Source organism: Pelodiscus sinensis, chromosome 9, assembly GCF_052426305.1.
Source record: "Pelodiscus sinensis isolate ZL-2025 chromosome 9, ASM5242630v1, whole genome shotgun sequence".
NCBI lineage: Eukaryota > Metazoa > Chordata > Testudines > Trionychidae > Pelodiscus > Pelodiscus sinensis.
In genome coordinates, this window is record NC_143060.1 from 54,501,108 (window position 1) to 54,528,158 (window position 27,051).

Here is a 27,051-nt window from a genome sequence, read left to right on the forward strand (position 1 = left end):
TCAGTTTGGGGAATTGAGCGGTGACAATCCCTGTGACATCCTGCTCATTTATGTCCTCTTCAGGCAGAGTATTTTAGAGTATCTTCACTTGACTGCTACATCATTGGCACTCTGCACATTCCCATGATTCTGCCAGTAGAAAAGCCCAGGTATTTCCCTGGATGTGCACAGAATTGATACCTGTCACCCACTGCAGCCAAGTTACTAACTGTATGGTTAATCAGCAAAATTGACAGTTCACATTGGTCATTATTAGAATAGTCACTCCCATACTTCTTTCCAGTACCATGGTACTTTTAAACACTTGACTTCCATCTTACAGCATATTAGCTCTGAAGAGTTAACAGAAGTAATAAAGCACAAATGCTTCCTAAGTAACTATAATGGCCGCTGTGGCAATATATAAAGCACTCTCTCAGTTTCAACTTATTGTTTTTGGAACCACATGATACACAAAATTAACAAATAAATAATTAGCAGTTAGTGTTTTACTTCGATGTGTGTACCAGTAGGTCAATGAAATACAAATGCCTCTGTCTTCAGAATCTTGGGTGAAATTTCAATCAAACTTCAAGTCAATAATATTGATATCCTTTGCTTTAATTTTATCCTTACAGGATCAATCAGTAACCTTAAGTGACATGAACTAAATGTTAGGACTTTAGGGTTTGCTTGGATTGCTTCAAGAATTATCTCGTGTGTCAGTGTTCTAACTTTTGTTAAAGGTAATTAACCATGGGATACATTTTAGCTAAGAGAAATCATTGTTATAATAGAGAAAGATATTTCTTAAAAATTGACCCAATAAGTACAGATTGGGATACTATGGTATTGGGACTGTGCCTTCAAAGGCTGAACTTCCCAGATAGAGAGGGTGTGACGGAGGCCCCCGTCCCAGCCGCGCTGTATAGCGGGAGGCCGTGCGCCGCCCGCCGCTGCCCGCATTGTTCGGCGGCAGCACAGGGAGCGCCGGCCCCAGGCTCCCCGGATGACGTCACCCGGGCGCCCAGGAGACCAGGACCACGTCGCCCCGGCAACGGGAGGACGCCCCGGCGAGAGGGGCGGGACTGCCACAGGACACAGGGGCCGCGACCCCAGCGCCAACTTTAAAATGGCCCCGTAGCCCCGAGGAAAGGGGGAAGCGGAGGGGTCGAGAGGAGTGCCACACCGACCGGAGGAGCAACCCAGCGGCAGCACCACCCAGCCCGGTAAGCGGCCGGAACGGGCAGTGGGGGCCAGGGAGCGCTGGAGCCGGAGGGGAAGGAAGCAGCCCAGGGCAGAGACAGGATTGACTGGTGGGCTGACGAGTTACGGGTTCGCACCCCGTCAGCCGGGTTCGGGACTACTGGTCCAGAACCCTTAGGGCCCTGGGCTGGGGCCCGTGAGAGTGGGCGGGCCCAGGCCCCCCTTCCCCTCCCGCCTTGCTAGGGAGAGGGAAAATGAAGATAAACTCGCAAATAGGGGAAACTGAGGAACTTGGAGCCATAGAACAGGGGAAAGCCCTCGGGACAGACGTCGCTGAGCGGTGTGGGGCGTCACAGAGGGACACTGTGAAATTCCTGTTATCCACAGGAAGTTGGACCTGGATACAGAATAAAGGAAATTGTCTACAAGCACCTTAAGCATTGAATAGTCACTGGACATCACAGATAGAAGGCCTCATCTATTAACTGTTTTTTACTGTGTGTCCATTGAGTCATACAGACATCACCACAATATTGTCAAACATTTTTACTGCAGTTGCCCAGAGAAATGACAACAAATTGACAGTCCATCACAATAAATGTCTGATTCTAACTCCATACTCAGAACTAGAAGTACAGTTGGACTCTGCTTTTGTATATATTACTTTCCAGAGGTGAAATCTACAGAATGTTGCCCTTATGGAAGTTATTGAAAATAGCTGAATCTAACAGTGGAAATTAAATGATGCAAATGAACAATGTGGTTCTTCCTAGAATGGTTAGAGTAACTGTGGCCTATTGAGAGCCTATAAGAATGATGACCTGGGTGACCTCTCATAATCTTTTTTGCATGCAGATGGGAACTTTTATTGTTTTAATAATTTTTTTCTGAAATGCTTTCATGTTAAGAAGAAATGTGTTTGTTTATAGAGGGTGGAAATTATGCTGTTCATAAACCTTCAAACAGTATCCAAAACAGACTCTGTGGTCAGGAGGGAGAAAGACACAGAACTCCACCCAAGAGAGATGAAGCCAGAAGCATAAAAGTGGGTGCCTTTGCTGGACCACAGATGGGTGAAATTGGAGCAGCTGCCCTGAAATGTAACAATTGCTATCTGAATTCAGAGAAATAGCCAATGAAATATAATATACTATCTGTTTCTTAGAGATAGCCTTCTTCTGATCCTTCCTTTCTATTCCTTGTCATTTATTTGGTATTACTATTCTGGATTTAATTAAAGAAAAATCCCAAACAGTCTAATGACTATGCTCACTAAACAATATTTCATTCAAGGTGTATCCTGGCACAGTGAAAAGCTTATTTCTTTCACATCTGAGATTTGTTCAGTATGAATAAATGTGGCTTTTTGTCTCCCTTTCTGATTTTTGTTTTGATCAACATGAAATAGCAAAAAGTAATGAAGTCAGTGGCTCCCAACCTGTGGTCCATGGACCCCTAGTGGTCCACAGTGGTGCTGCAGGGGATCTGCAGAAAGTCTTTACTTTGTCTTTACTTTTACTTTTCTCTTCCAGGCTACGTCTAAACTACACCCCTCTGTTGGCAGAGGGATGTAAATTAGATGTTTAGAAAGTGCAAATGAAGCTGGGATTTAAATTTCCTGTGATTCATCTGCATAATCGTGTCCGGGCGATGTTTTGAACAAATGCCATTTCTAAACTGAAAGAGTGTTTTTTTCTGACAACCGGGCAATTTTTTGAAAGATACTGTACTCCTCATCCTAGAAGAATAATGGGAAATCACTTCACAGGAGATCCTACATATGATCTACAATCACTGACCACTCTACTCTCAGGTGGCAAAAAGCCACAACAATGCAGGTTACTTTTCTCTCTCACGTCCAATGAAAGCTGTTGGATAAGATTTATCACCCTGATGGGGACATTACAAATCTTTGGCCAATAAGGTTCAAAAGTGCACATTTAATTTGAAGATCCATCTTTCCTGGGCCATTATCTACGAGGGAAATATACTTAACAGAGGCTACAGTACACATCTGCCATTAGGTGAAGTGTGTACCTACACCTACCTCTACTCTTTTCAATCTTGGACAACTAAGCATGGACCTGAGATCAAAGGATATATGCTCCCATGACAAAATATAGCTGATGCTAGAAATCCCCAAAATAAATGGAGTACTTTTTTACTGCAGAATTTCTCATCATAGAATATACTTTAACACAAATAGTCAGATCCAGAAATAGAGAACAACCTGAGACCTCGAACTATCCATCAGTTGCGCCACTTCACAACAGTCATTTCATATTGGCTGTATAGTATTGAGCTGAGGTTCTTTTGTAACATTCAGTTTTGTTCGGTGGAGACTTCTGAACCCTAATGGTACTGCCAGTCCTACCATAAATTGGACAAAGACAAGCAACAGGTGAAATACAGTACCTGACACAAAATGCCTATTTGGGAATTTCTAATTTCACAATCATTACTTTTCATGAACTTTACAAAATCACACAGACTTTAGACCATGAGTTATGTATTTTTGTTTCTTTCAGTGGACATATGCAGAGTCCAGAGATAAAAATCATATGTAGAGCTGAAACTGTAGTATATTTTCAAGGAGAATTAAAAAAAATCTTTCAATCATTTAGTATTATTATGTGACAAAGGCCTCTATTTAATATACCTATGGGAAAATAATATACAATTTACTATTATGATCACAAAACATATACTAGAAGTGATTTTGTTAATATTACTAATTTATTATTATTAATTATTATAAGATCATCCTTGTTCTTCTTTGTTCTTGTTCTTCAAGGATGATCTTATAATGGATGGAAAGACAGTAATCGACAGAGCAGGGATGGAGGAGGTTGGTAAGGACTTCTATATAGAACTATTCAAATCAAGAATCAACATCCCTCTCTGGCGCTCCAGGAGTCAGAAGAACAGGTTCCCCCAATAATCGTCAGCAAAATCCGAAGTGCACTATACCTGATGAAGAAGGGAAAAGTTCCAGGAAAAGATGGAATAACGTCAGAAATTATTTCTGTAGGAGGCGAAAAACTTTGGAAGGCCCTCGCTTTAAGATTCAGTTGATATCTTGAAGAAGGAAAAATACCATCAAGCTGGAAGGAGTCTTGCTGCACAAGAAGGGCGACTGAGGAAATCTTAAGAATTACCACCCTGTATGCCTACTCTCTCATATTTACAAGCTCTTTACAAAGGGGATAACAAACCGACTTTCGCAGAGCTTGGATGAACAACAGCCGAAAGAGCAGGCAGGGTTTCGAAGAAATTTCAGCAAGATCGACCATATATTTACTCTTAGCCAGCTCCTAGAAAGAGCAAGGGATACAAACTTCCGCTTTGCATGCTTTTGTCGACTATGAAAAGACCTTCGATAGCGTCGAGTTCAACGCAATATTAAAAGAGCTCATAGAGCAGGTCATTAACACACAATACATCAATTTGTTGAAGGAAGCGAATATCTGGATGTACAACAGATATTACTCTCCTTGAAACTCCCCTTCATATCCCAATCGAGAAAGGTGTGAAGCAAGGAGATACGATTTTACCGAAACTATTCACTGCATGCCTCAAAATGGTTATGAACAAGATCAATTGGAGGAGTGGTGTCAACATAAATGGAGAACAATTATCTCATCTCAGATTTGCGGACGACATAGTATTAATTGCCGAAAGCACCAACCAATTGCAGAGCATGCTACAAAGACTTGACAAGAAAAGCAGTCAGGTCGGTCTGAAAATGAATCACTGCAAAACAAAATACATGCGATCAGACGTCTTACAAAAAGCCCGAATAACGATAACAGGAGAAGAAATTGAAGAAGTGGAACAGTATATATATTTGGGCCAAGAAGTTAATATGCCCCAAGACCTAAACGGAGAACTCCCGCGAAGGATTTGGGCAGGATGGTGTGCATTCAATTCCATCAAGGACATTCTCAAAGGAAAAATCGATAAGACCACACGTATAAATATCTTCAGTTCAACAGTGCTGCCAGCCATGTTGTATGGCAGCGAAACATGGGCACTGATGAAGAGAGAAGAGCAGCGACTATTGGTAGCTGAAAGGGCAATGGAGTGAGCTATGTTGGGAATTTCCCTTCTGGATCGTATTCCAAATGAAATGAACAGAGAACTCAGCGGTGTGAAAGATATTATCATGGAAAGCAGACATAACAAAATGCGACGGGCAGGCCACACAGCACGGCTCACGGACAACAGGAGGACTGCATTTATTACTGAGTGGTACCCGCAAGAACAGAAAAGACCACCCGGTCGGCCTCCAAGAAGATGGGAAGATGACATTGTTAAATGTTTTGGACGAACATGGAGAAGAAAGATAAGAGTACAAGAAGAATGGTGGACGTGTTGTGATCAGCGCAATCTTAACGATAGCTGAAGACCGATCGATCCTGGTGAGCCAGGTGATAACATCATATTCATCTATAATAATCTAACAGTTTGCTTACATTGCAGATAATGGTTAATTGGCAACATGACTAGTTTAGGAGAAAAATCAGTTCAGAAATAGATGGAATTTTATTTTTACATGTTGAGGATTTGCTGATACGTGAGGAGGAGAGAGCTTAATAGTCTTGACACTGTGAAAAGGAGAGATGGGAGATTGCTGAAACACCATAAATAGGATGAATAATTCGGTAACACGAGTAAAAGTTGGGTTTTCAGCACTCCTATTTATCATCACAAATGACAGCAAATTATTTGTCTCACTAGCACCTACAACACTATTGTTTTTCTGGTCTTTTCTGTTCTTGCGGGTACCACTCAGTAATAAATGCAGTCCACCTGTTGTCCGTGAGCCGTGCTGTGTGGCCTGCCCGTCGCATTTTGTTATGTCTGCTTTCCATGATAATATCTTTCACACCGCTGAGTTCTCTGTTCATTTCATTTGGAATACGATCCAGAAGGGAAATTCCCAACATAGCTCACTCCATTGCCCTTTCAGCTACCAATAGGAAAGAAAAGGAATGGTGAGCAAAGAGAAAAAAGATGATTTTGCTAGCAGCTCAGTGAGCTCACAGGCTACGATAATACCAATGTTTCAAAACACTATAAAAATATACTGCATGATCCAGTCTGGGTAGAGGAAAACACTTGAAAGCTCTTTACCTGTCTAAATCTTTATCCAAGCTCAAATCTTTCTTATGTTTCCAAATGATTTGGTTAACTTTTCAGAATTATTCATCAATGGATTTTCTCTGAGATCTGGCTTTGGGCAGGCAGTGGGGCTGCAATACTCTTGCTGGGACCCTAGGCAAGGCAGGGAGTGTCGGGGAGTAGGGAGCTGGCTCTGAGCCCCTAGAAGAGGCTCAAGGCAGAAGGGGCAGGGTTGAGGCTAGCCTGTTCCAGGCAGACCTTAGCACCATCTGGAGTGCACCATACCTACCCCAGGCAGCCATAGTGCTGCCTGAGGTGTACCATCTGGAGCTCCAGTAGCAGTTTAAAGGGCTAGGAGCTCTGCCCACCACTGCATTAGCAGTCGCAGTGGCAGTGGCCGAGAGCCCTGGGCCTTTAAATCGCTGGATTGTCCCCTCCTCCCTGTCAGCAGACCTAACGGAAGCACAAGTGCTGAAATACTCCAAGAAAGGCAGTGTCTGTGGTGTTTGTGGCCCAATAGCAAGCAGAAATATTATCTCTCACACCTCCAACCCAAATCAGTAAGGGTATGTCTACACTGCCACCCCAGTTCAAACTAGGGTGGCTAATGTAGGCATTCAAACTTGCCAGGCATATGCCAGAGTCAAGGAGGGCAACTCTCACTCTGGACGAAGCCAGCATCAGCAACCAGCTGATCCTGGAGCCAGACTCCCTCGCTGTGGATGTGTCCCAGGCGTCATCCGAGGGTGGGGAAGGAACATCATGTGAGTACCTTCATGTTCCCTTGACACTGGGCGCTCCTTGCTTGGCCCTTGCTTCCCGGGGATTGCACAGCAGCCTGTGCATGTGGGATCATGTGCCATAGAGCTGGAAGAGACCTCAGGAGGTCATCAAGTCCAGCCCCCTAAGGAGGCATACAGCCCCAGGAGGCTGCCACAGAGAACCCTATTGGCCACAGGGTGTTTGGAGAGGCCTGCCATGCTCCTCACCCCGGGGTGGGACACCCTCTCTCCACAAGCCACCTCTAGAAAGTGGAGTAAAGGCAGAGAGGAGTGAAGCAAAAGCCCCTAGTAGAATGGCCCAGGGAAGTGTGTCACTGGTCCCCCAGGGAAAAGCTCTCCCTCAGGGCTTCCCAGATGTGCACGGCGCCCGATGGGTCTGCTGGGTAGCAGCAGTGTGGGGCTGTTTGTAGACCCTGCCGATGTGGTCAGTTTCCACCTCCCACCCTCACAGAAATGCCTCCCCCTTCCTCTCACACACATTGTGCACACATGTGGAATGTTGTGTTCTCCAAGGTCCAGACGAGTGAGGAGGCATCTGAAGTGCACCTTCAAATGGCTGAAGGCACCCTTGACAACCATGCGGGCCCTGATGAGCCTGGCATTGTACCATTTGTGAGAGGCGTTGAGGTGGCCAAAGTATAACTTCAGGAGCCAAGGCTGGCATAGGCCACATCCCCCACAGATGGGCATGTCCACGTCCCCCACCCTGATGGTGCGGATGGGGAAGAAAGTTCTGGCGTGCAGCTTCTGGAACATGCTAGAGTTCCTAAACACATGTGCGTTGTATGCCTTCCCTGACCACTCAACATATAAGTTGGTGAACTGACCCCAGTGGTCAGTCACAGCCTGCAGGACCACGGAAAAGTATCCCTTGAAGTTGATGTAAAGAGATGCCTAATGGTCAGGGGGCCTGGATGAGGATGTGGGTCCCATCTATAGTTCCCCCCCCCCCCCAGCGAACCTGGCAATGATGGCATCCACATCTCCAAGGCAGATGACTCTGAGCAGCTGGACAGTGTTGATGGCCCTGACCACCTGCAGAAGGAGACAAACAAACAGAATCACAGGGGTGCCAAGGCACCTGAGAGTTCCCCTAGTCCTCCCTCCTGGTCCCCTTCACCCCCTTCACCCCTATTCACCAGGAGCAACTCCCCCCCAATTACCACAATACCTAGCAGGGCTTTGTAAGGGCCGGCATGAAAAAAACCTCCTGGAGAGGGGGCTTGCACCACTTTTACCCTCACCCCCCCTTTTCCTAGGGAAGCTCATTACTGCAGTTCACATGCCTCCTGGAACAATAGCCCAAGAATGCCATACCTGCATGACCAGCGCCCTGATGGTTGATCTCCCCATGCTGAACTGGTTCCCCACAGATTGGTAGCTCTCTGGTGGGAAGGAAGGGCAGGATCCAGCTGCAGGAGCCGCACCCACAGAGATCCAAGGAGGGTATCCCAGAAGGGATGGGGGTTGGTTTCCTCCAGAGCCTTAGAGGCTGCATGCAGAAACTGCTGCATGACTTGCAGAATAGCTTAATCTGAAATAAATATGTAGCGTAGACATACCCTTAGAGAACCAAAAAAATATAATTATAGCTAAGCAACAGAGTAAAAGTTGGTGGTTAGAGACCAGAAAGGAATTCTTTAAAACTGGAGTTAAATTGGAGTGTGCAGAAAATAGAAAGGGGCAGTAACACAAGGGCAAAAGTATAATTTGGCGGGCCAAAAAAGAATTTGAAGATCAACAAACCAAAGATTCAAAAAGTAAACAGCATGTTTTAAAGTACATCAAAGCAAGAAGCCTGCCAGACAATCACTGGAGTTGCACTCAAGGAATGTAAGGGTCAGAGGATAGCCCCCCAGTGATGGCTAACAGACAAGATATCCATGGTGCACTACCATGCTTCAGGTATCCCTAAACACTCACTAACCAGAAGCTGGGACTGGGCAAAGGGATCACTTGAAATTGCCCTCTTTTTTTTCATTTCTTTTGAAGCACCTGACACTGGACACTGCCAGAAGACAGGATACTGAGCTACATGGATCAGTGGCATGGTTAAGAGCATAAGAAAGTAAATATTTTTCAGACTATGAAATTGCAAGGAGAAATGAAATATGAATGTTAAAATGGACATTTTCCAATACTGCAGCCTGATGCTGAGATTTCCTGATCTTTTGCATATCATATTTGAGGCAACTGAAATTGAAAGAATTCAGCAGTTTTCAGGATACATTCTTTGCTTTACTCATGTTTCCATTTGCAAAATATTGATAGCCAAAATTATGACTCTTAGTAATGCAAAACTTGCATCCATTAAAAATTAAGCCCCCCAGTTCTGTGAGATGTTCTGGATGGGTACAGACAGGCCACTCTGCCTGTAAACAATAGCTGGCAGGCTCAGGACCTAAGGCTATATGTACACAGTGCAGTTTTTTCGGAATAAGCTATTGTGGAAGAGATTTTCTGGAATAGCTTATTTCAAAATAATGCATCTACACACAAAATGCATATTGAAATAGTGCTTAGCTATTTCAAAATAGCGCGTTCACACTGACTGGACACTGAATCTCATTTAAGACCGTCCGGAACCAATTCAGGCAGGGCATCAGGTCAGTAGTTATTTCGTGTGGCTGCTGCTTGAGGCTATCTGAGGCTTGTACTTAAAGGGAATCCCCTGGACAGCTGTTTCTCAGTTTTCCCTGCTTGCTTACCTACCTCTTTGAGGGACAGCAAAGCATTTTCTCTTCTTGCTTTGGTTGCCCTGCTTCAGGGCACCGCAGCACTCTCTGCTATGGACCCGAAGATGCCTCTGGGCAGTCTTCAGCTATTGCAGCTTTTGATGTAAGTCATGCAGCAGTTTCTGCAGGCAGCCTCCCAGGCTCTGCAGGACCCCAACCCCCAACCCTTCTTGCATACCCTCCTCAGGTATGTGGGGGCTTGGCTCCAGCAGCTGGATGCCGCCCACCCTGCCCTGGACACCGTGCCCTGCCGCAACTGGTATCTGGACACCAATGCTGACTGGTGGGACCACGTTGTTTTGGAGCACTGGGGAGACCAACAATGGCTCCAGAACTTTAGAATGAGAAAGGACACCTTCATGGAGCTCTGTGAGTGGCTCAGCCCTGCCCTGAGGCAACGGGACATGCACATGAGGCCCACCATCCCCCTCCAGAAGCACGTCACCATTGTCCTCTGGAAGCTCTCTACACTGCATAGCAACTCATATATGGAGAACCAGTTCGGCACTGGGAGATTGACCGTCGAGGCCCTGGTCAAGCAGGTATGGCATTCTCAGGCTATTGTCCCAGGATGGAGGTGGAAAGATGGAATGTGCTTCCCAAGGGAAAGTGGGGTTGGGGTGGGGTGGTGCAAACCCCTCCCTGGGAGGGATTGTTCAGTCCTGCCCTCACGAGCCCTCCCATGGGTTGGGGTGATCGCAGGGGGTTGCTCCTGGTGAGTGGGAGAAGGGGGAGTGGGACGTGGACAGGAAGAACTCTTAGACACCTTGGGATTCTTTGTTTGTTTGTCTCCTTCTGCAGGTGGTCAGGGCCATCAACACCATCAGGCTGCACAGAGTCATCCACCTTGCAGATGTGGATGCCATCACCGCTGGATTTGGTGCCCTGGGTTTCCCCAGCTGCGGATGAGGGAGACTATCGATGGGACACATATCCACATCCACGCCCCAGACCATTGGGCATCAATCTACATTAACAGAAAGGGATACTTCTAGGTTGTTCTGCGGACCATGACTTACCACTGGGGCCAGTTCACAGACATATATGTCAGGTGGTCAGGGAAGATGCACGACAAATGTGTGTTTAGGAACTCGAGTGTGTTCCAGAAGCTGCACTCCGGAACTTTCTTCCCCAACCGCAACATCAGGGTTGGGGATGTAGACATGCCCTTGTGCCTGGTGGGGGATGCGGCCTATTCCCTGCAGCCGTCGCTCATGAGGCCCTACAGTGGCCACCTCAACCCCTCCATCGAGGTATTCAATACCAGGCTCAGCAGGGCGTGCATGGTCATCGAGGGTGCCTTTGGCCATTTGAAGGAGCGGTTTAGATGCCTCCTCACCCTCCTGGACCTTGGGGACGACAACATCCCACATGTGGTGGCTGTGTACTGTGTTCTGCACAGTGTGTGCAAAAGGAAGTGGGCGGCTTTCCTGCCAGGGTGGGGGGCAGAGGTTGACCGCATAGACAGGGCCAATGAGCAGCAGTGCACAGCTGCCATCCGGCAGGCCCATTGATGGCCATGCACATCCAGGAGGCCCCGAGGGAGAGTTTTTCCCCAGGAGACCAGTGACACTGTCCCCTGGGCTGCCCCACTGGGAGCTTCTGCTTCACCCCTTATTGCTGTCCCTCTATTTACCATTACCTTCCCGCCTTCTCCCTTTTCCTGATGAGAAAATAAAGGACGCTTTTTTAAAAAAAACTAAATGCTATGTCGTGGGGAGTTTTACAGTATAGGAACAAAGCAGTGGAAAGGCAGAGAGCTTGAATAGGTGCAAGTGTCCATTTTATTGCATCGCACAGAACTAACTAGAACAAGCCCAGACAAGCTGGGCTGATCCCAGTGACCTACTCAGTTACTATAACAACAAGATCTATATCTATAACCCAATATACAACATATTCCTCCCCCCTTAATGAAAACGTCCCTTTAAGAAAACAAAAATTAACTAAGAAATGACAGTGACCGCCTCAAGTTCTCAGCTAACCCAGGGGATTATTTTGCCCCAACTGAGAGTTAATCGCAACTAAAGGTCCAGATGTTGAGAAGGCCGCCTTTCTCTAGGTGGATTACGGCGGACATCTGGCATTCTCACACCTGAAGATGTTCTGGGTGCACTCCTGACACTGGGCTGGGAACTTGAAGTGTGAACAGGTGAGGCTGTTGGGTCAGCCTGCTCAAGGAGGGGGTTATTGTTCACCACTGGTGGTGACGGAGCAGGTGAATCTTGACACGGTAGCTCACCAGCAGTGGGAAGGATGGGCAACTCAACTGGAGATGTGCCTTGGGGGCAGGAATAACTTGTCAATAACTGATCTACATGCAGCCACCAGATGAGATCCTTCGCAGTCCAGACAGTATAGGAAACAGGTACTGTTTGAGCAATAATAGTGGCAGGGACCCATTTAGCTCCAGGAGCATAGTTCTGAGTTAAAACTGGCTGACCAGGACTAAAGTTTCGATCTTTTGCTCTGGATGCACGCCTGATGACTTGACCTTGCTGCTGATGTTGCACAGTTTGTCGCGGTTCTGAAGGTTTCAGCAAATCAAAACACGTGCGCAGCTGACGTCCCATCATTGGAAAAGCCAGGGACACTTTGGTTGTAGCATGAGGTGTGTTTCTGTAGGATAGTAAGACGGTATCCAGACTCTTTTGTATGAGTGAATGTCCTCTAACCGATTTCAAAGCTTGTTTCGTTGTCTGGACAAACCTTTTAGCCAATCCATTTGTGGATGGGTAATAGGGTGCTGAAGTGACGTGATGGATCCCGTTTGCTTTCATAAAATTTCCAAACTCCCGAGAGACAAATGTGGACCTTTGTCACTCACAAGTTGTTCAGGAAGACCAAAATGACAAAAGATTCCCCGTAGTTTTTGGATAGTACTCTCAGCAGTAGTGGAAGGCATTATACAGACTTCTGGCCATTTGGAATGAGCATCTACTACCACCAATAACATGCTACCTTCAAATGGGTCAGCAAAATCAACATGAATACATTGCCATGGTTTTTCAGGCCAGTCCCATGGGTGTAGAGGTGCCAGTTGAGGCGCATTCCTCACACCTGGGCAAGAAATACAAGCTCTTGCCTTCTCTTCAATGTCACTGTCCAGGCCAGGCCACCAAAAATAGCTTCGTGAAATTTCTTTCATGCGCACCATTCCACAGTGACCTGAATGCAGCTCCTCTAATATCTGTTGTCTCAGTATTTTTGGAATAATGACATGCATTTTCTACAACAAGCACCCCGAATAGGTTGATAACTCCGTTCTCCTGGACATGTAGGGGACAAGGTCAGGTGAGACCTGAGAGTTCTGTAGAGATGTTCCACGCATCACTAGTTCCATTACTTGAGACAGTACTGGTTCAACACAAGATGCTCTCTTAACTTGTGCAGCAGTGATGGGCATGTTCTCTACCTGTTCAAAGTAAAAGATTTCCTTCTGGCCACTATCTTGATGTTTGACTGGCACAGGCAGCCTAGAGAGACCATCTGCATTGTCATGCAGAGTGGCTTTCCGATATCTGATCTCATATGTGTGTCCTGAAAGCCACAATGCAAATCGTTGCATACGACTAGCAGCCATTGGTGGAATACCTGTGTGTGGACCAAAAATTGCCGTCAGAGGTTCATGGTCAGTGAGCAGCGTAAACTTCCGTCCAAACAGGTACTGGTGAAATTTCTGAATCCCGAAAACGATTCCCAATGCTTCACATTCAATTTGCGCATAGTTAGTTTCAGCCTTGCTTAATGTGCATGAAGCAAAAGCAATTGGTTTCTCCTCTCCTGAAGGCATAACATGTGACAAGATTGCTCCCACTTCATATGGAGAGGCATCACAAGCCAACTGTAAAGGTAAGGATGGATTAATATGTGTCAGGACCTCTGCATTTAGCAATGCACATTTAGCCTTGTTAAAAGCAACATCACAGGCATCAGTCCTCTTCCAGACCTTGTTCTGGCCAAGGAGTTCGTGAAGTGGTTTTAATAGCATGGCTAGCTGTGAAATAAACCTTCCATAATAGTTCAATAGTCCTAGAAACGAATGATGTTGACTAACATTCTGAGGGGGTGGAGCCTCCACAATAGCCTTAACTTTTGAAGGTGACTTACGAAGGCCAGTAGCAGCAATGATGTGTCCCAAATATTCAACAGAGGGCTGAAAGAATGCACACCTATCTTTACGGACTCATAGGCCATACTCTTCCAGTCTTTGTAGGGTAGCCTCTAAGTTCTTAAGGTGATCCTCCTCATTCCCGCCGGTGACCAGGATGTCGTCAAGATAGCACTGGACTCCTGGCAAGCCACACAAGATCTGGTCCATAGCTCTCTGGAACAAAGCTGGGGCAGAAGTTATTCCAAAGGGTAAGCGACAGTAACGATAAAACCCTTTATACGTCACAATAGTCAACAGCTCTTGGGATTTCTCATCAACTGGCATCTGTAAATATGCTTGACTCAGATCAATCTTGCTGAACTTTTGTCCCCCAGCCAGGCCCGCAAAGATGTCATTGATGCGAGGAAGGGGGTATTGCTCTGCACATACCCTTAAAATCCCCACAAATCTGAATAGAACCGTCTTTCTTCAATATTGGAACTAGTGGAGTTGCCCATGGACTATGGGTAACTGGTATTAGGACTCTATTTTTGACTAGGCGCTTCAACTTTTGGCCTGATAGCATATGGTACAGTTCTGGCTTTCAGATATTTTGGTTGGCTACCCGGTTTAATGTTCAGTTTCACGGTGATTCCTCTCATACTTCCCAGATCCTTTCCAAAAACAGCAGCATGTTTCTTTAATATATTGGTCAGACCTGTTTCTTCTTTAGTCATCCAGTGCACTTCTGCCCAGTTCAGCGGGATCTTCCTAAGCCATGATCTCCCCATTAAGGCTGGGTAATGGTCTTTCACCATAAACAGTGTAAATTCTGCAGTCTGTCCATTTAGTTCCACCTTAACATCAGTTGTGCCCAATAAGGGTACTGCTCCCTTATATGTCTTCAGAACGATCTTTGTTGCCTTAAGTGGAAGATGCTTCCGCTTTTCCCTATACAGTGTCTGAGATCAATGAAACTGCTGCACCAGTGTCCACTTCCATGCATACAGGTTTGCCATCCAACAGTTGGGTTACCCAGTATTCATGGGAGCCCCCTTCCAAAGACAAAACATAGCATGGCACTTCTTCAGACAGGGTGTCACCTTGATCATCAGGCATCTGCTCGATGGTATGCAGATTTTCCTTTTTGTTCTGCCAGCCCACAGGCCTCTTTTTCTTTTGTTTGCAGGCACGCTCAATGTGTCCTTTTTTTCTACACTGTCGACACACTAGGTTCTTACACCAGCTTTCTGATGCATGGTGACCTGGCTAACTACCGCGGTAACATTCCTGGCTCCCTACTGTTTTGTCAGGAGGTTTTTGGGACATTTTATGCATCCCAGGGGGTGCACTAAGGTATTGTGCCTCCTGTGTGTCCAGTTCCATGGAGACCGCAATATCAGTGGCCTTTTGTAGGTGAGCTGAGCTTCTGTTAATAGATGCTTCCGTATAGCTTCACTGTGCAGGCCGCACACTAACCTGTCACGTATGCCATCATTTCACATCTCCTTAAATTCACAGTGTTCTGCAAGCTTTTTCAAATTGACTACAAATTGTACAATTGTTTCACTTTCTTTTTGGTCTCTGCTATGGAACCTGTACCTTTCTGCAATTACCAATGGTTTTGGAGCATAATGTGACTCCAGGATTTCTACAATGTCACAGTAAGATTTGGTCTCTGGCTTAACAGGGAGCAGCAAACTGCATAGCAGAGAGTAGGTCTTAGCCCCTATAACACTTAAAAATATTGGCACCTTCTTCTCTTCTTTAATGTCATTTTCAATAACAAAAAGTTCAAAATGCTCAATATATACCTGCTATTGCTCTAAAGTCTCCTCAAAAGGTCCCAGTGGCCTTGTAAGTGTAGCCATGGTTGCTGCACTCTCTTTTTTTTTCTTTTTCAGTCTCTGGGCGCCTTCATCTTAGTTCCAGTTTGCACAGGGTAGCAGTCAGTTCTTACCCCCACCTTCCAGAACAGCCAAAAAGAGTTTGTTTTCTTACATTGACTTCTACTTCTTTTGTTGCTGGAGGCAGCAGAGGTATCCCACCCTCATCGTCACTTGTTATGTAGTGGGGAGTTTTACGGTATAGGAAGAAATCAGTGGAAAGGCAGAGAGCTTGAGTAGGTGCAAGTGTCCATTTTATTGCATAGCACAGAACAAACTAGAACAAGCCCAGACTAGCTGGACTGACCCCAGTGACCTACTCAGTTACTATAACAACAAGATCTATATCTACAACCCAACACACAACACTAAGCATTCAGTATTTTTACTGTGGGAGTCAAAGAAACTGGGGAGAGACTGGGGAAAGAACCTGGGAGAGGGGAGGAGAAAGGGTGGAAGAAGGGTGGTGGTGAGAACCTTGCAGGAGGGAGGAGGGAGCTGGATGGGGGAGGAGAGGCTCAGGGTTGGGGCTGGGAGTGGCACCGGACTCTGTGAATCCCACTGACAGAAGTGCGGGGGCCTCGGCATCCACAGAGGAGTGGGGAGGTTATAGAGGGAGAAGCAGGACGGGGAGAGGGAGTGGAAGGAGGAGATGGAGCAAAGGCTGGAGCAGGAGGAGGTATCGTGTTCTGCACAAGGGAGTGGACATCAGCACACAGAAAGCAGCCCTGAACAAGCAGCTTCCACTAGCTCTCCCAAGACAGCTGAAGGTCCTGCTGGACCCAGCTGTGGATGGTGTGCTGCAGGGCTTAGAGTGTCACCAGGTGCTGACTCTGTACTCGTCTAAGAGATGGTGGTGCCTGTGGGTCCCTCAGGTCCAGGAGACTGTCCTGGGTGGAATTGACCACCCCCCTCTCACAGCTGGTCCTGCTGTGGAGAACAAAGAGAGATGGTCAGTCATCCCAGGGGACACTGTGCCTGAAGACCAGCCCCAATCTGTGAGCCAAAGTTACATTTCTCAGCTCTGTCACTGGTGATGTGTATGGAGCCAGGCCATGTGTGCTCTGGTCAGTGGTCCCAGATGTCCCCAGAAGTGGGTGCTGCCCCAAGTCTCTGGGCATGCCCGTGTGCTGTGTGCGGGACTGCCGAGTGTATGTGTGGGGGTGTTTGTTGATGTCCCCTGCCTCCTTCCTGAGGTGGCTTGTGGAGGGAGGGTGTGCCACCTGGAGGGTGTCCCACCCCAGGGTGAGAAGCATGGCAGGCCTCTCCAGACACCCTGTGGCTATTGCTCAAGGGTCCTCTGTGGCAGCCTCCTGGATCCGTGTGCCCAGAAGCCACATGACACATGGTCCCATGTGAACAGGCTGCTGTGCAATCCACAGCCAGCAAGAGCCAAGCATAGAGCGCCCAGCTCCCCCCTACCCCAGCCATTCCCTCCACCCCCTGTATGAAGGGAAAGTGATGACACTCACATGATGTACCCTCAGATGTGTGCTGATGCTGGCCTCGTACAGGTCCTGTGTCTCTCCTTCTCCTCATCGTCGTCTCTCCCTCCCAGGAGGACGATGGGCGCCTCGAGGCCGGAGTCTACAATGGAGGGTGGGGAGAAGGGACTGCCCTGACCCCCAGGATGCAGTGCCACTCCTTAAAATAAGGGCAGCTTTGGGGCTCTACCCTGGATTGGGAATAGCCCTCCCTGGCCCTGTCATAAGCCTGATAGAGCTCTTTGACCTTTAACCACACCTGTCCTTGCGGCCTTTACTCACCAGGCTGTCAGCCATCCAGCAATAATGGTCCACATTCCTGTACCTGGTGTGGAGATCCTGGAGGTTGTTCTCGTTCGCTCAAACCTGAATAAGATCCAGGATCTCAGCACCAGAATAGGAAGGTGCACATCTTTTGTAGCCTCTATAAAGCTCCTGGTAGCTGTCTGACTGCTCCTGGGAGCTGGGAAGGGTTGGGTGGAAGCATCAGACTGGCTCATTGTGGGGGCAAAGTGAATCAGGTACAGCTGCAGGGTGGCTCAGAGCTAACAGGCCTACTATGAGCCACAAACCCTTTCTGCAGAGGCTGCAGCTTTAAGGGCCCCGGAGAGATGGTGGGGGTGGGAAGAATAGAGTTTTGCTGAGTGTGGACAAAGTGGCCAGCAGGGCACCCTGGGAAGGGCTGGAGATCCCCTCTTTTGAAATAGCAGCTTTTACCCTGTTTACACAGCCACTATCCCGAAATATGTGTTTTGGAATAGGCGCTATTCCTCACAGAATGAGGTTTACAGAAGCCAGAATAAGCTGTCCACTATTTTGAAATTATTTTGAAATACTGATAGTCCCTGAGTTACGCGGATCCGACTTATGTCGGATCCGCAGTTACGAACGGGGATTTTCTCGCCTCGGAGGACTCGAGCGGCAGGACGCCTGGTCCCGCCGCCCGCCTCCTCCGGGGCGAGAAAAGCTGCTCCCCGTCTCCCTGGTCTGCTGCGGGAGCCAGCAGACCAGGGAGACGGGGAGCAAAGCGGCGGAGGACCCGGTGCCGGACCCGCGGCCGCTTCCAGATCAGCTGGAAGCGCCGTGGGTCGGGCCGTGTCCTGCGCGGCTTTGCTCAGCATCTCCCTGGTCTGCAGATCAGGGAGACGCGGAGCAAAGCGGCGCAGGACCCGGGGCCGGGGCCAGACCCGCGGCTGCTTCCAGACCAGGGAGACGGGGAGCAAAGCCGCGCAGGACCTGGGGCCGGACCCGCGGCGCTTCCAGCTGATCTGAATCTGGATGCCAGTTTCGACTTACATACAGATTCAACTTAAGATTCAACTTAAGAACAAACCTACAGTCCCTATCTTGTATGTAACCCGGGGACTGCCTGTAGCTGTTATTCTGAAATAACTTTCGAATTAGTTAATTCGAACTAAGCTAATTCGAACCAGTGCATCTAGACCTAAAAACTAATTCGCATTAGCGTTTTGCTAATTCGAAATGGCATGTCCACATTGAGTGGACCCTGAACTGAAGTTAAGGCTGGCCGGAAGCAGTGCTGGCAGGGAATCAGGTTAGGACTTAGAGTGTGGAGCTGCTGCCTCAGGCTAGCTAAGGGTTGTGCTTAAAGGGACCCGACACCTACCCCGGACAGACAGTTCTCAGGGTTCCCCGCTTGCTTGTCTACCTCAATGAGGGACAGCAAAGCAGTCCTGTCTTGGAGTGCCCTGAGTGCCCACACTCGGCATATCACAGCACTCAGCCAACAGCCTGGCTGCACTTGCTGCAGGCTAACATCCGGGGGGGAGGGTCAATCGGGGGGCTGTCCAGGAGGCACTGCAGGAGAGCTTCCACCTTGAGGAGCCCGCAGAGCCACCCCAGTCCTCCCCATCAGGGGCTTGTGCCCAATTCCTCCCTCACCTCCTTCCATTTACCCCCCCAGCCCCTCTTCCTGATGTAAAAAATAAAGGACACGTGTGTTCAAAAATAGATACTCTCTTTATTTAACAAAACTGGGAGGAGGGGGCGATTAACCTCTGGGGAGACTGGGAAAAGGAGGTGGGAGAGGGGAGGGGGAAACCTGGGAGGAGGGAGCTGGAAGGGGGAAGCCAGGGGAAGAAGGAGGAAGGGAAGTTTAAAACTATGATACACCATATCTTCAGTACTGTGTACAGACTCAAAAAAGATGTTTTGGCCTTGGAAAGGGTTCAGAAAAAGGCAGCTAAAATGATTAGGGGGTTTGGAACAGGTACTTATGTTCGAAGCTCAGGATCGGGGGTCTCACTGGATCACCTTGATTTTCATGCAAACCTGCTCCTGGGTTCGCATGTGGCCTTTGGTGGCCAGGCTGGCAGCTATCCTGCCACAGATGGCCACTTTCCTGTGTTTCCACTAGACCAGGTGGGTGCCCGCCTCTTGTGGCCCTGGGCAGACTCCTGGGAGCCGCCATCCTGGTGCCGGGAAGAGGCGGAGGGCTGGGTGGCAGCGGGGGGCTGGCTCATGCCGTGCCAGGTGCAGGGTCTGCTGGCTGGGTGCTGGCAGGCTTGCACCTGGCACAAGAACCATAGCCAGACCATACCCCTTTAAGGGCTCCGGGGCCGGGAGAGGGGCAGAAGAGTTTCCCTCGTTTGCCCCAGTGTGGCCACCAGGGCAAGCTGGGAAGGGCTAGCCTCCCACTAGTTCAAATTAAGTGGCTACACAGCCCTTAATTCGAACTACTTAATTCGAACTAGGTGTTAGTCCTCGTAGAATGAGGTTTACCTAGTTCGAATTAAGTTCAAACTAGTGGTTTGTATGTGTAGTGCCTATGAAAGTTAATTCGAACTAATGGCTGTTAGTTCAAATTAACTTTGTAGTGTAGACATACCCCCTAAGAGACTGCAATCCTCTACTTCCTGAAATTCTAATATTGATACTGGCTGGTCCTCTCACTCCCTTATTAGGCGTGGGTGGTTTAGGTGGAGCATTTATTATCATGCTCCCTTTCCCCCCGCCTCAGTTAAATCATTTTCTTCTTCTATCTGTTATAAAATTTCCCAGGAGATTATTCATTAGATTTTGTCCCCCATAAGAACAAACTGAATAGCTGCAACTGAGGATATCTTCTCTTCCTTTGTAATACTGCACCAATATGACTCTTAGAAAATTGAGATCACCATATAATTATCTCCTTTACTTGTTTTAAAGGATTTTTTTATTTTTCGTCATGTTTTTCACATTTTTGCATATTCAACTCAAGTGCTCGTATTAATTACTTACCTATCAACCGGACATTGATCCCAGGCAAAATAATGGAGTGGCTTGGTACTGAACTTTATTAATAAAGAATTAAAGAAGGGTAATGTAATAGGTTTATGGAAAATAAGTCCTGTCAAACTAACTTGATATTTTTTTATGAAATTGTGAGTTTTGTTGATAAAGGTAAGAGTGCTGATATAACGTAATTACATTGCTGTAAGGCAATTACTTAGATACCTTCTGTAATTTTGATTATTAAACTAGAATAATATAAAATTAACATGGCACACATTAAATGGATTGAAAATTGGCTAATCAGCAGTCTCAAAATATAATTGTAAATGGAGAATGATCATCAAGAGCAGGGGTGGCCAACCCGCAGCTCTTGCGTCACATGCGGCTCTTAGCTCAAAGAAATGCAGTTCTAGGGTTACAGCTCGTTCAGAGCTGCGCATCCAGACTACTCTCAGCTGCTCTGTGCATGTGCCCCAGTGCCTGGAGGGAGAAGCGTGTGGCTGCGGCGGCAGCTCTGGTGAGACCCAGGCATGTTGTTGGGGGGAGCCGACATGGCGCTGCTTGCAGGCTGCCTGGGGCTTCTGCTGCTCAGTGGCAGATCCTTTCTACTGTTGCGCATTGCAGCCTTCCTGTCAAGACTGATTCCCCACTCTGGCATGATCAATGCAGAAGTGGGGGCCCACAAAAGTACCCCAAAACATTCTCTCTCCAGGCTTTGGTATAAACCTTCTCCCCAAATCCTAAAAACTTAGATTTTGGGGATAAAAAAAATCTGCTGACACCATCAAGTGCCTTTGAACCCACAAACAGGGGTGGACACTTGAAACCAACCACAGAGTCACCCCAAGCTCTTTTCTCCAAAGAGCTTGAAAAAGAAAGAGAAAATATAAACTGCAGTCTGTGGTTGCTATCCCCTAGTCAGAGGCATGCAGATCCCACAGACAGATTTTCCAGGACACAGAAATGAACCAATACCAGGTTAATAAAAAACAAGAAAGAACTTTTATTATCAAAACAATACTCCTGTTACAAGCATATGACTAGATGGAAAAAGTCACCAATTAATATACTTATGGGGTCTCCCATGGGCCAAAACTTATTTACAAAAGGGAGGAAACCCCCATTTTTAACAGTGCAGACATCAGATCCAAAATCCCACAACAGAAAATAATAAAACCTAACAGATTTATCTAAACTTTACCCTACTTACACATTATAAAGAGGCTTTTTCTTGGAGAGAGACATGTTTTCTGTCTCCCTCAGTATCTAGAGCAAACTGGCCTAGAGACAAAGGAGGGAAAACCCCTTTGTCCCAGTTTGAAATTCCTATTTGCATTTCTATTGGCTGACTGCTATCTGGCTACGTACAGTTAACCCCTTGGTCCCCAGGCTGCTGGCCATCACTCATGACCATGACACTTCCCCTTGCAGCCGAGGACAATTTCCATCCTCTCGGATGCTTTGGGGTGTCCTCCAAGCATCTGCATCTTCTAAAGCAGCCCTGCACAGCTGTCACCATAGAGCCACCAGCAAATACACACCAGGGCACATGGGAATGAACATCAGCCAAAGAACCTGAAGCGCAAACGCACCCATGGCTGGTGCAGGCATATTAGTACTCCCAGTGGGATTGAGGTAATCCTCCGACGCATGATGAAAGGCAGGAAATCCCTGAGCCATTGAGTGTTGTAGCTATAGGATCTGTTGAGCATGAAACATTTCAATCAATCCTGAACCACCCTCTACAGCTCATCCCTTTAGAGTGAACTAGTCTGAGAGTTTGCAATGACATACGCTTCTCTATGTAACACCCATGAGTCCTAAAATGTGAAGAATTATTGAGTGATAGTTTGATAAATGTGGTGTGCTGGTTTTCTTTTCCACTGGCTTCACTTGATGGCTAATTATTTTGAACAGCAATGATTTCCAGTAGTGGAAGTAGTTCTAAGGTAAAAATTGTGCAACTAGGAGGCATAATTACAAAATAATAAAATGGAGTGGGGAATACTTTATGAGTTTTAAATGTGTGAGTGAGAGACATGCAGGGTGTTATCCTGGATGTCTTGATGAGCAACTGTTAAACAATCTCTTTTGTCTTTAAGTCTAAGCAGTGGTTGGTGGGGATCCTCAGTTCCTTAACAAAAAGAATAGGAAGGGAGAGGCCTGGGTCTTTTGGCTGGGCTGCCCCTGAAGGAAAGGAGCTGAAGACCCCAGTGTGGGGAGACAGCCCTGGTTTGGAAGGGTAGTTGGAAAAGAGATTTAGGGGGAGTTTGAAAAGTTTGTACTGAGGTTTCAGTGTAGAATTAACCAAGCGATTTTGTTTCTTTTGATTTGTAACCTGCTTTGCTCTGCCTGCTCTCACTTGTTACCACTTAAACCCTACTGCTTGTACTTAATAAAATCATTTTTATTTTCTATCAACTGCAGTGTAAGTAATTGTTACCGGGGTGAGGGGGGGGGTAACCAGTGTGCATGTTCCCCCTTTCATTGTTAAAGGTGGCTTACCCTTATCTAATTCTTCGGGGTTTCAATCCCATCTGGGGAGTGGTATCCCAGGAAGCTGGACCGTAAACTGCACTCTCCTTGGACCTGAAGAGGTTCAGTGTCTGTACTGCTTCTCAGTGCGGTCAGGGACCACAGCTTGGGGCTTTGACTGGGGGGAGGCCAACTGAGCTGGCCCAGAAGGACCAGGCGATGAGAAGCCATAGAGAGTGGGAAGGCGAATGGCAGTGACCATGTCGGCACCTCTGAAGGCCCCCCCAAGAGGCTGTCTGTGACTGCACCTTACCACACATTGGGTTAGAGTGGGGGGGAGGGTTGGGCGTGCCTGGCTTTGGGTGAGGGGTGGGTGCATTGGGTTAGAGTGGGGGACTAGGGGTGCCTAGCTTTGGGGTTAGGGTGGGTACATTGGGTTGGAGTGGGGGTGGAGGGGGAACTGGGGATTCCTGGCTTTGGGGGAGGGGCTCTTTTGGCCCTTAAGGTATGTCTACACTACAGAGTTTTTTTGGAAAAACGTCAATTACATCCACACTGCAATCACATTCTTCCAAAAGAAAATCAAAAGAACAGAGGGGTTTTTCTGACATTGATAATACTCATTCTACGAGGAAGAAGCCTTTTTCCGAAATAACTTTTTCGGAAAAAGGTGTTTGTGGACAGTGAAGAGAAAGTTCTTTCAAAAGAAGAGGAAAGAGGAAAAAGCACAGGTGCCCTGGTGGCCATTCTCACCATAGTAATAACAGCTGAAAAGCGAGATAGAGTCCATTCAACATGGATGCTATCTTTCGAAAAAACAGATCACATTTTCAATGAGCTTTTGCAGTGTGGATGCTCTCTTCTGGAAAAATTTCTTCCAAAAGATCTCTTCCAGAAGAGCTTCTTCTGAAAGAAGCCTGCAGTCTAGACATAGCCCTAGGCTACGTCTACACTGGCCCCTTTTCCGAAAGGGGCATGTTAATTTCACAGATCGTAATAGGGAAATCCACGGGGATTTAAATATCCCCCGCGGCATTTAAATAAAAATGTCCGCCGCTTTTTTCCGGCTTTTAGAAAAGCCGGAAAAGAGCGTCTACACTGGCCCCGATCCTCCGGAAAAAAAGCCCTTTTCCGGAGGATCTTATTCCATACTTTGAAGTAGGAATAAGATCCTCCGGAAAAGGGCTTTTTTTCCGGAGGATTGGGGCCAGTGTAGACGCTCTTTTCCGGCTTTTCTAAAAGCCAAGACAAGCTGGATAGGGTCCTAGATGGAATTCACAGAGTAAATGACCCCCCTGTGATTCCCTGCTCACCCTAAACAGCAAAATGTCTCCCAGGGCAGACATGGCCTCTGGAAATGAGTGGCCTTTAAATTCCCCCCCCCCCCCCCGCCCCTCTCACTCCCATGCAGTGCTCTCTGCAATTCACACCTGCTTAGAACACAGTATGGCCATGCAGGAATGAAACTCCCTGTTTCCCAGCCCACTGCCCATCTGCACCAAGGGATTCTGTGGCAAGGGTTTCCCTGCCTTTTCCCCTGCCCAACTGAACAAAGGGATATCACCACCCATGGTGCCACAACAAGAGTTTTCCTAAACCTTTCCCCTGCCCTGCTGCATATAGGGTCTTTCTTGGTGCCAATAGGGGTGAACACACCATTCTGGGGGGGTCCCTGTATGTTACACACATTCACACTGAGACACCCAGGCAGTGCTAGTATATGGACAGTGCAGGTATTTCAAAGAGTTTGGCCACAGTGCAGTATCTAACATTAACATTGAGCCTTCTGCGACATTGCAATTTTGTCCTTGATAGAGTTGGCTTGGGAATGCTAGTCTTGGGAAATTCTAACTCCTGCAAAGTATGAGAGACGGGCATAGAAGTGCTCAAGAAAGACAGAGGAGTTTTTGCAAGAAGCCATGCAGATGATGAGCACATATAATTGCAGGAATGGAGGGACAACAACAGGAGGAAGTAGAAGGAGAGCATGCAGTGGCTCCTAAGCATTATGAAGTAGCAAGCTGGAGGCACTGCTAGCACTGCAGACAGAGCAGCTGTGTCACTGGCCCCTCCTGCAGCCCATGTCCCAAAACCTTTTCCAATAAGTGGTCCACCCCCAGCACTGCTAATGCATTTTGAGCATCACCTGCGCACTCCACATCTGCTTGCCCAACCTCCAATCATGCACACTCCCAGGGCTCCTGATGCACTCAGCTCCAATCTGCATGCAGTTGCTGTGATGAACTGTGGACATATACAAACCTGTGATATTCTCAGGCCTCCCCAATGCACCTTCCCTGTCTCCCACAGTGCAGATGTTTTTCATGCTTCACGTGTCCTACATTTATTGTGTTTAATAAATGAAATTCATGTGTTTCAAAGAAATCTTATTCCATTACATGAAAACAAGCAAGCAAGCATATTCCAGAAAAGCTATCGTCACTGTACCACGAAGTGCAGCTCATGGACCAATGAAAATAACCCCCTTAGCAACGCAGTCACGGTTCTCCTTTGGCAACAAGTTTTACTGACTTGCAACATCAAATTGCTGCTTCAAGGTATCCCTGATCCTTATGGCCCTGTGCTGTGCTTGTCTAATAGCCCCAGTCTTGGGCTGTTTAAACTTGCTCTCCACATGCTGTTCCTCAGCAGTCCAGCCCTAAGTAAAACTTTCACCTTTTCCTTCAGAAATATCGTGGAGGGTACAGCACTTAACCATTGGCCAAGTCCAGCTTCCCATAGAAATGTTCTTATTGGCCAAGTCCAGCTTCCCATACAAACATCACCAGAAGGCCTTCAAATGGCCAAAAGAACACTCAATAGTCATTCTGCACCTCCTCAGCCTCTTATTGAACCACTTCTTTCCAAGGTTTCCCATGGATGACTTCATGAGCCATGGCATTAAGGGGTAGGAAGAGTCTCCAAAGATCACAATGGGCATTACCATTTCCCCCACAGTGATCTTTTGGTATGGGAAGAAAGTCCCCACATGGAGCTTCCTGAAAAGGCCAGCATTCCAAAAGATGCATGTGTTATGCACCTTTCCAGACCAGCCTGCGTTAATGTCTGTGAAATTCCCACAAGATCCATAAGCACCTGCTGAGCCATGGAGAAATACCCCTCGCTGCTAAAGTACTTGGAAGCGAGGTGGTCTGGTGCCAGGATTGAAATGTGTGTGCAGTCTATTGTCCCTCTGAAGCTCATCCATGCAAAACCATCCACAATTTCATCACCTTTGTGGCAGAAGAGGAAGAAGTGCTCCGTGGGCTAGCTGCCCAGAATGCATAGCACCAAAAAGCACCGCAAGTCCCACAAGTGTGGTCACATCAGTGCGCTGGCAGCTGACAGTGTGGATACCCAATAGAATTTTCACTGCTGTACTCTGAGAGCTGCATTGTAACTGCCAGTGCTTTACATTTGCCAGTGTAGAAATGGCCTGGGTAAAGATTTGGAGACAAAGGCTCCCAGTGAACATGAGCTCCCAGTGTGACATTGTGGCCAAAATGGATGTGATCATTGGAGGTATAAATGAGAACACTGGGTAGGAGCTGGTAGGTTACTGTACCTCTACATTTGTCACTGATGTGACCACTATTGAAATAATGTTGTCAGTTCTGGTGTGCACACTTCTAGACAGATGTTGATAAATTTAAGAAGGCTCAAAAAAGTCTGACAAGAATGGTGAAAGAATTAGACAACATTCCATAACAGCAATAGACTCAAACATCTCAATCTGTTTATTTTAACAAAGAGAAAGTTATGGGATGATTTAATAATTGTTTATAAGTACCTACAGAGGGGAAAAACGTGGGGGAGGGAGCTCTTCAATATAGCAAAGGTATAAAAAGATCAAGTGTATGGAATTTTAAGCTGGACAGATTCAGACCAGAAAAAAGGCACCTGTTTTTAACAATGTGAGTAATTAACAATTAAAACAATTTATCAAGGGTAGTTCTGGATTTTACATAATTGGAAATTTTTAAATCAAGTGGGGATTTTTTAAAAGACATGTTATAGTGCAAGGGTGGGCAAGAAGTGGCTAGCAGGCTGGAG

At 47.0% G+C, this 27,051-nt stretch overlaps 1 protein-coding gene and 1 long non-coding RNA gene across 2 annotated transcripts in view; one reads left to right on the top strand and one right to left on the bottom strand.

Annotated features, from left to right (window-relative positions):
- Positions 1 to 900: 900 nt before the first annotated feature.
- Positions 901 to 2,558, top strand: LOC142830610 (uncharacterized). The gene is made up of 2 exons (XR_012906016.2): positions 901 to 1,208; positions 2,115 to 2,558. It is a non-coding gene; the product is annotated as an uncharacterized LOC142830610 (long non-coding RNA).
- A 3,595-nt stretch (positions 2,559 to 6,153) lies between these two features.
- The window catches only part of LOC149523941 (uncharacterized), a 36,533-nt gene continuing 15,635 nt past the window's right edge, over positions 6,154 to 27,051 (bottom strand). Inside the window, exons 3-4 of the mRNA XM_089780677.1 lie at positions 8,053 to 8,126; positions 6,154 to 6,157 (exon numbers count right to left, since the gene is read on the bottom strand). Of these exons, the coding sequence (XP_089636803.1) occupies positions 6,154 to 6,157; positions 8,053 to 8,126 (78 nt within the window). The remainder of the gene's footprint in view (positions 6,158 to 8,052; positions 8,127 to 27,051) is intronic.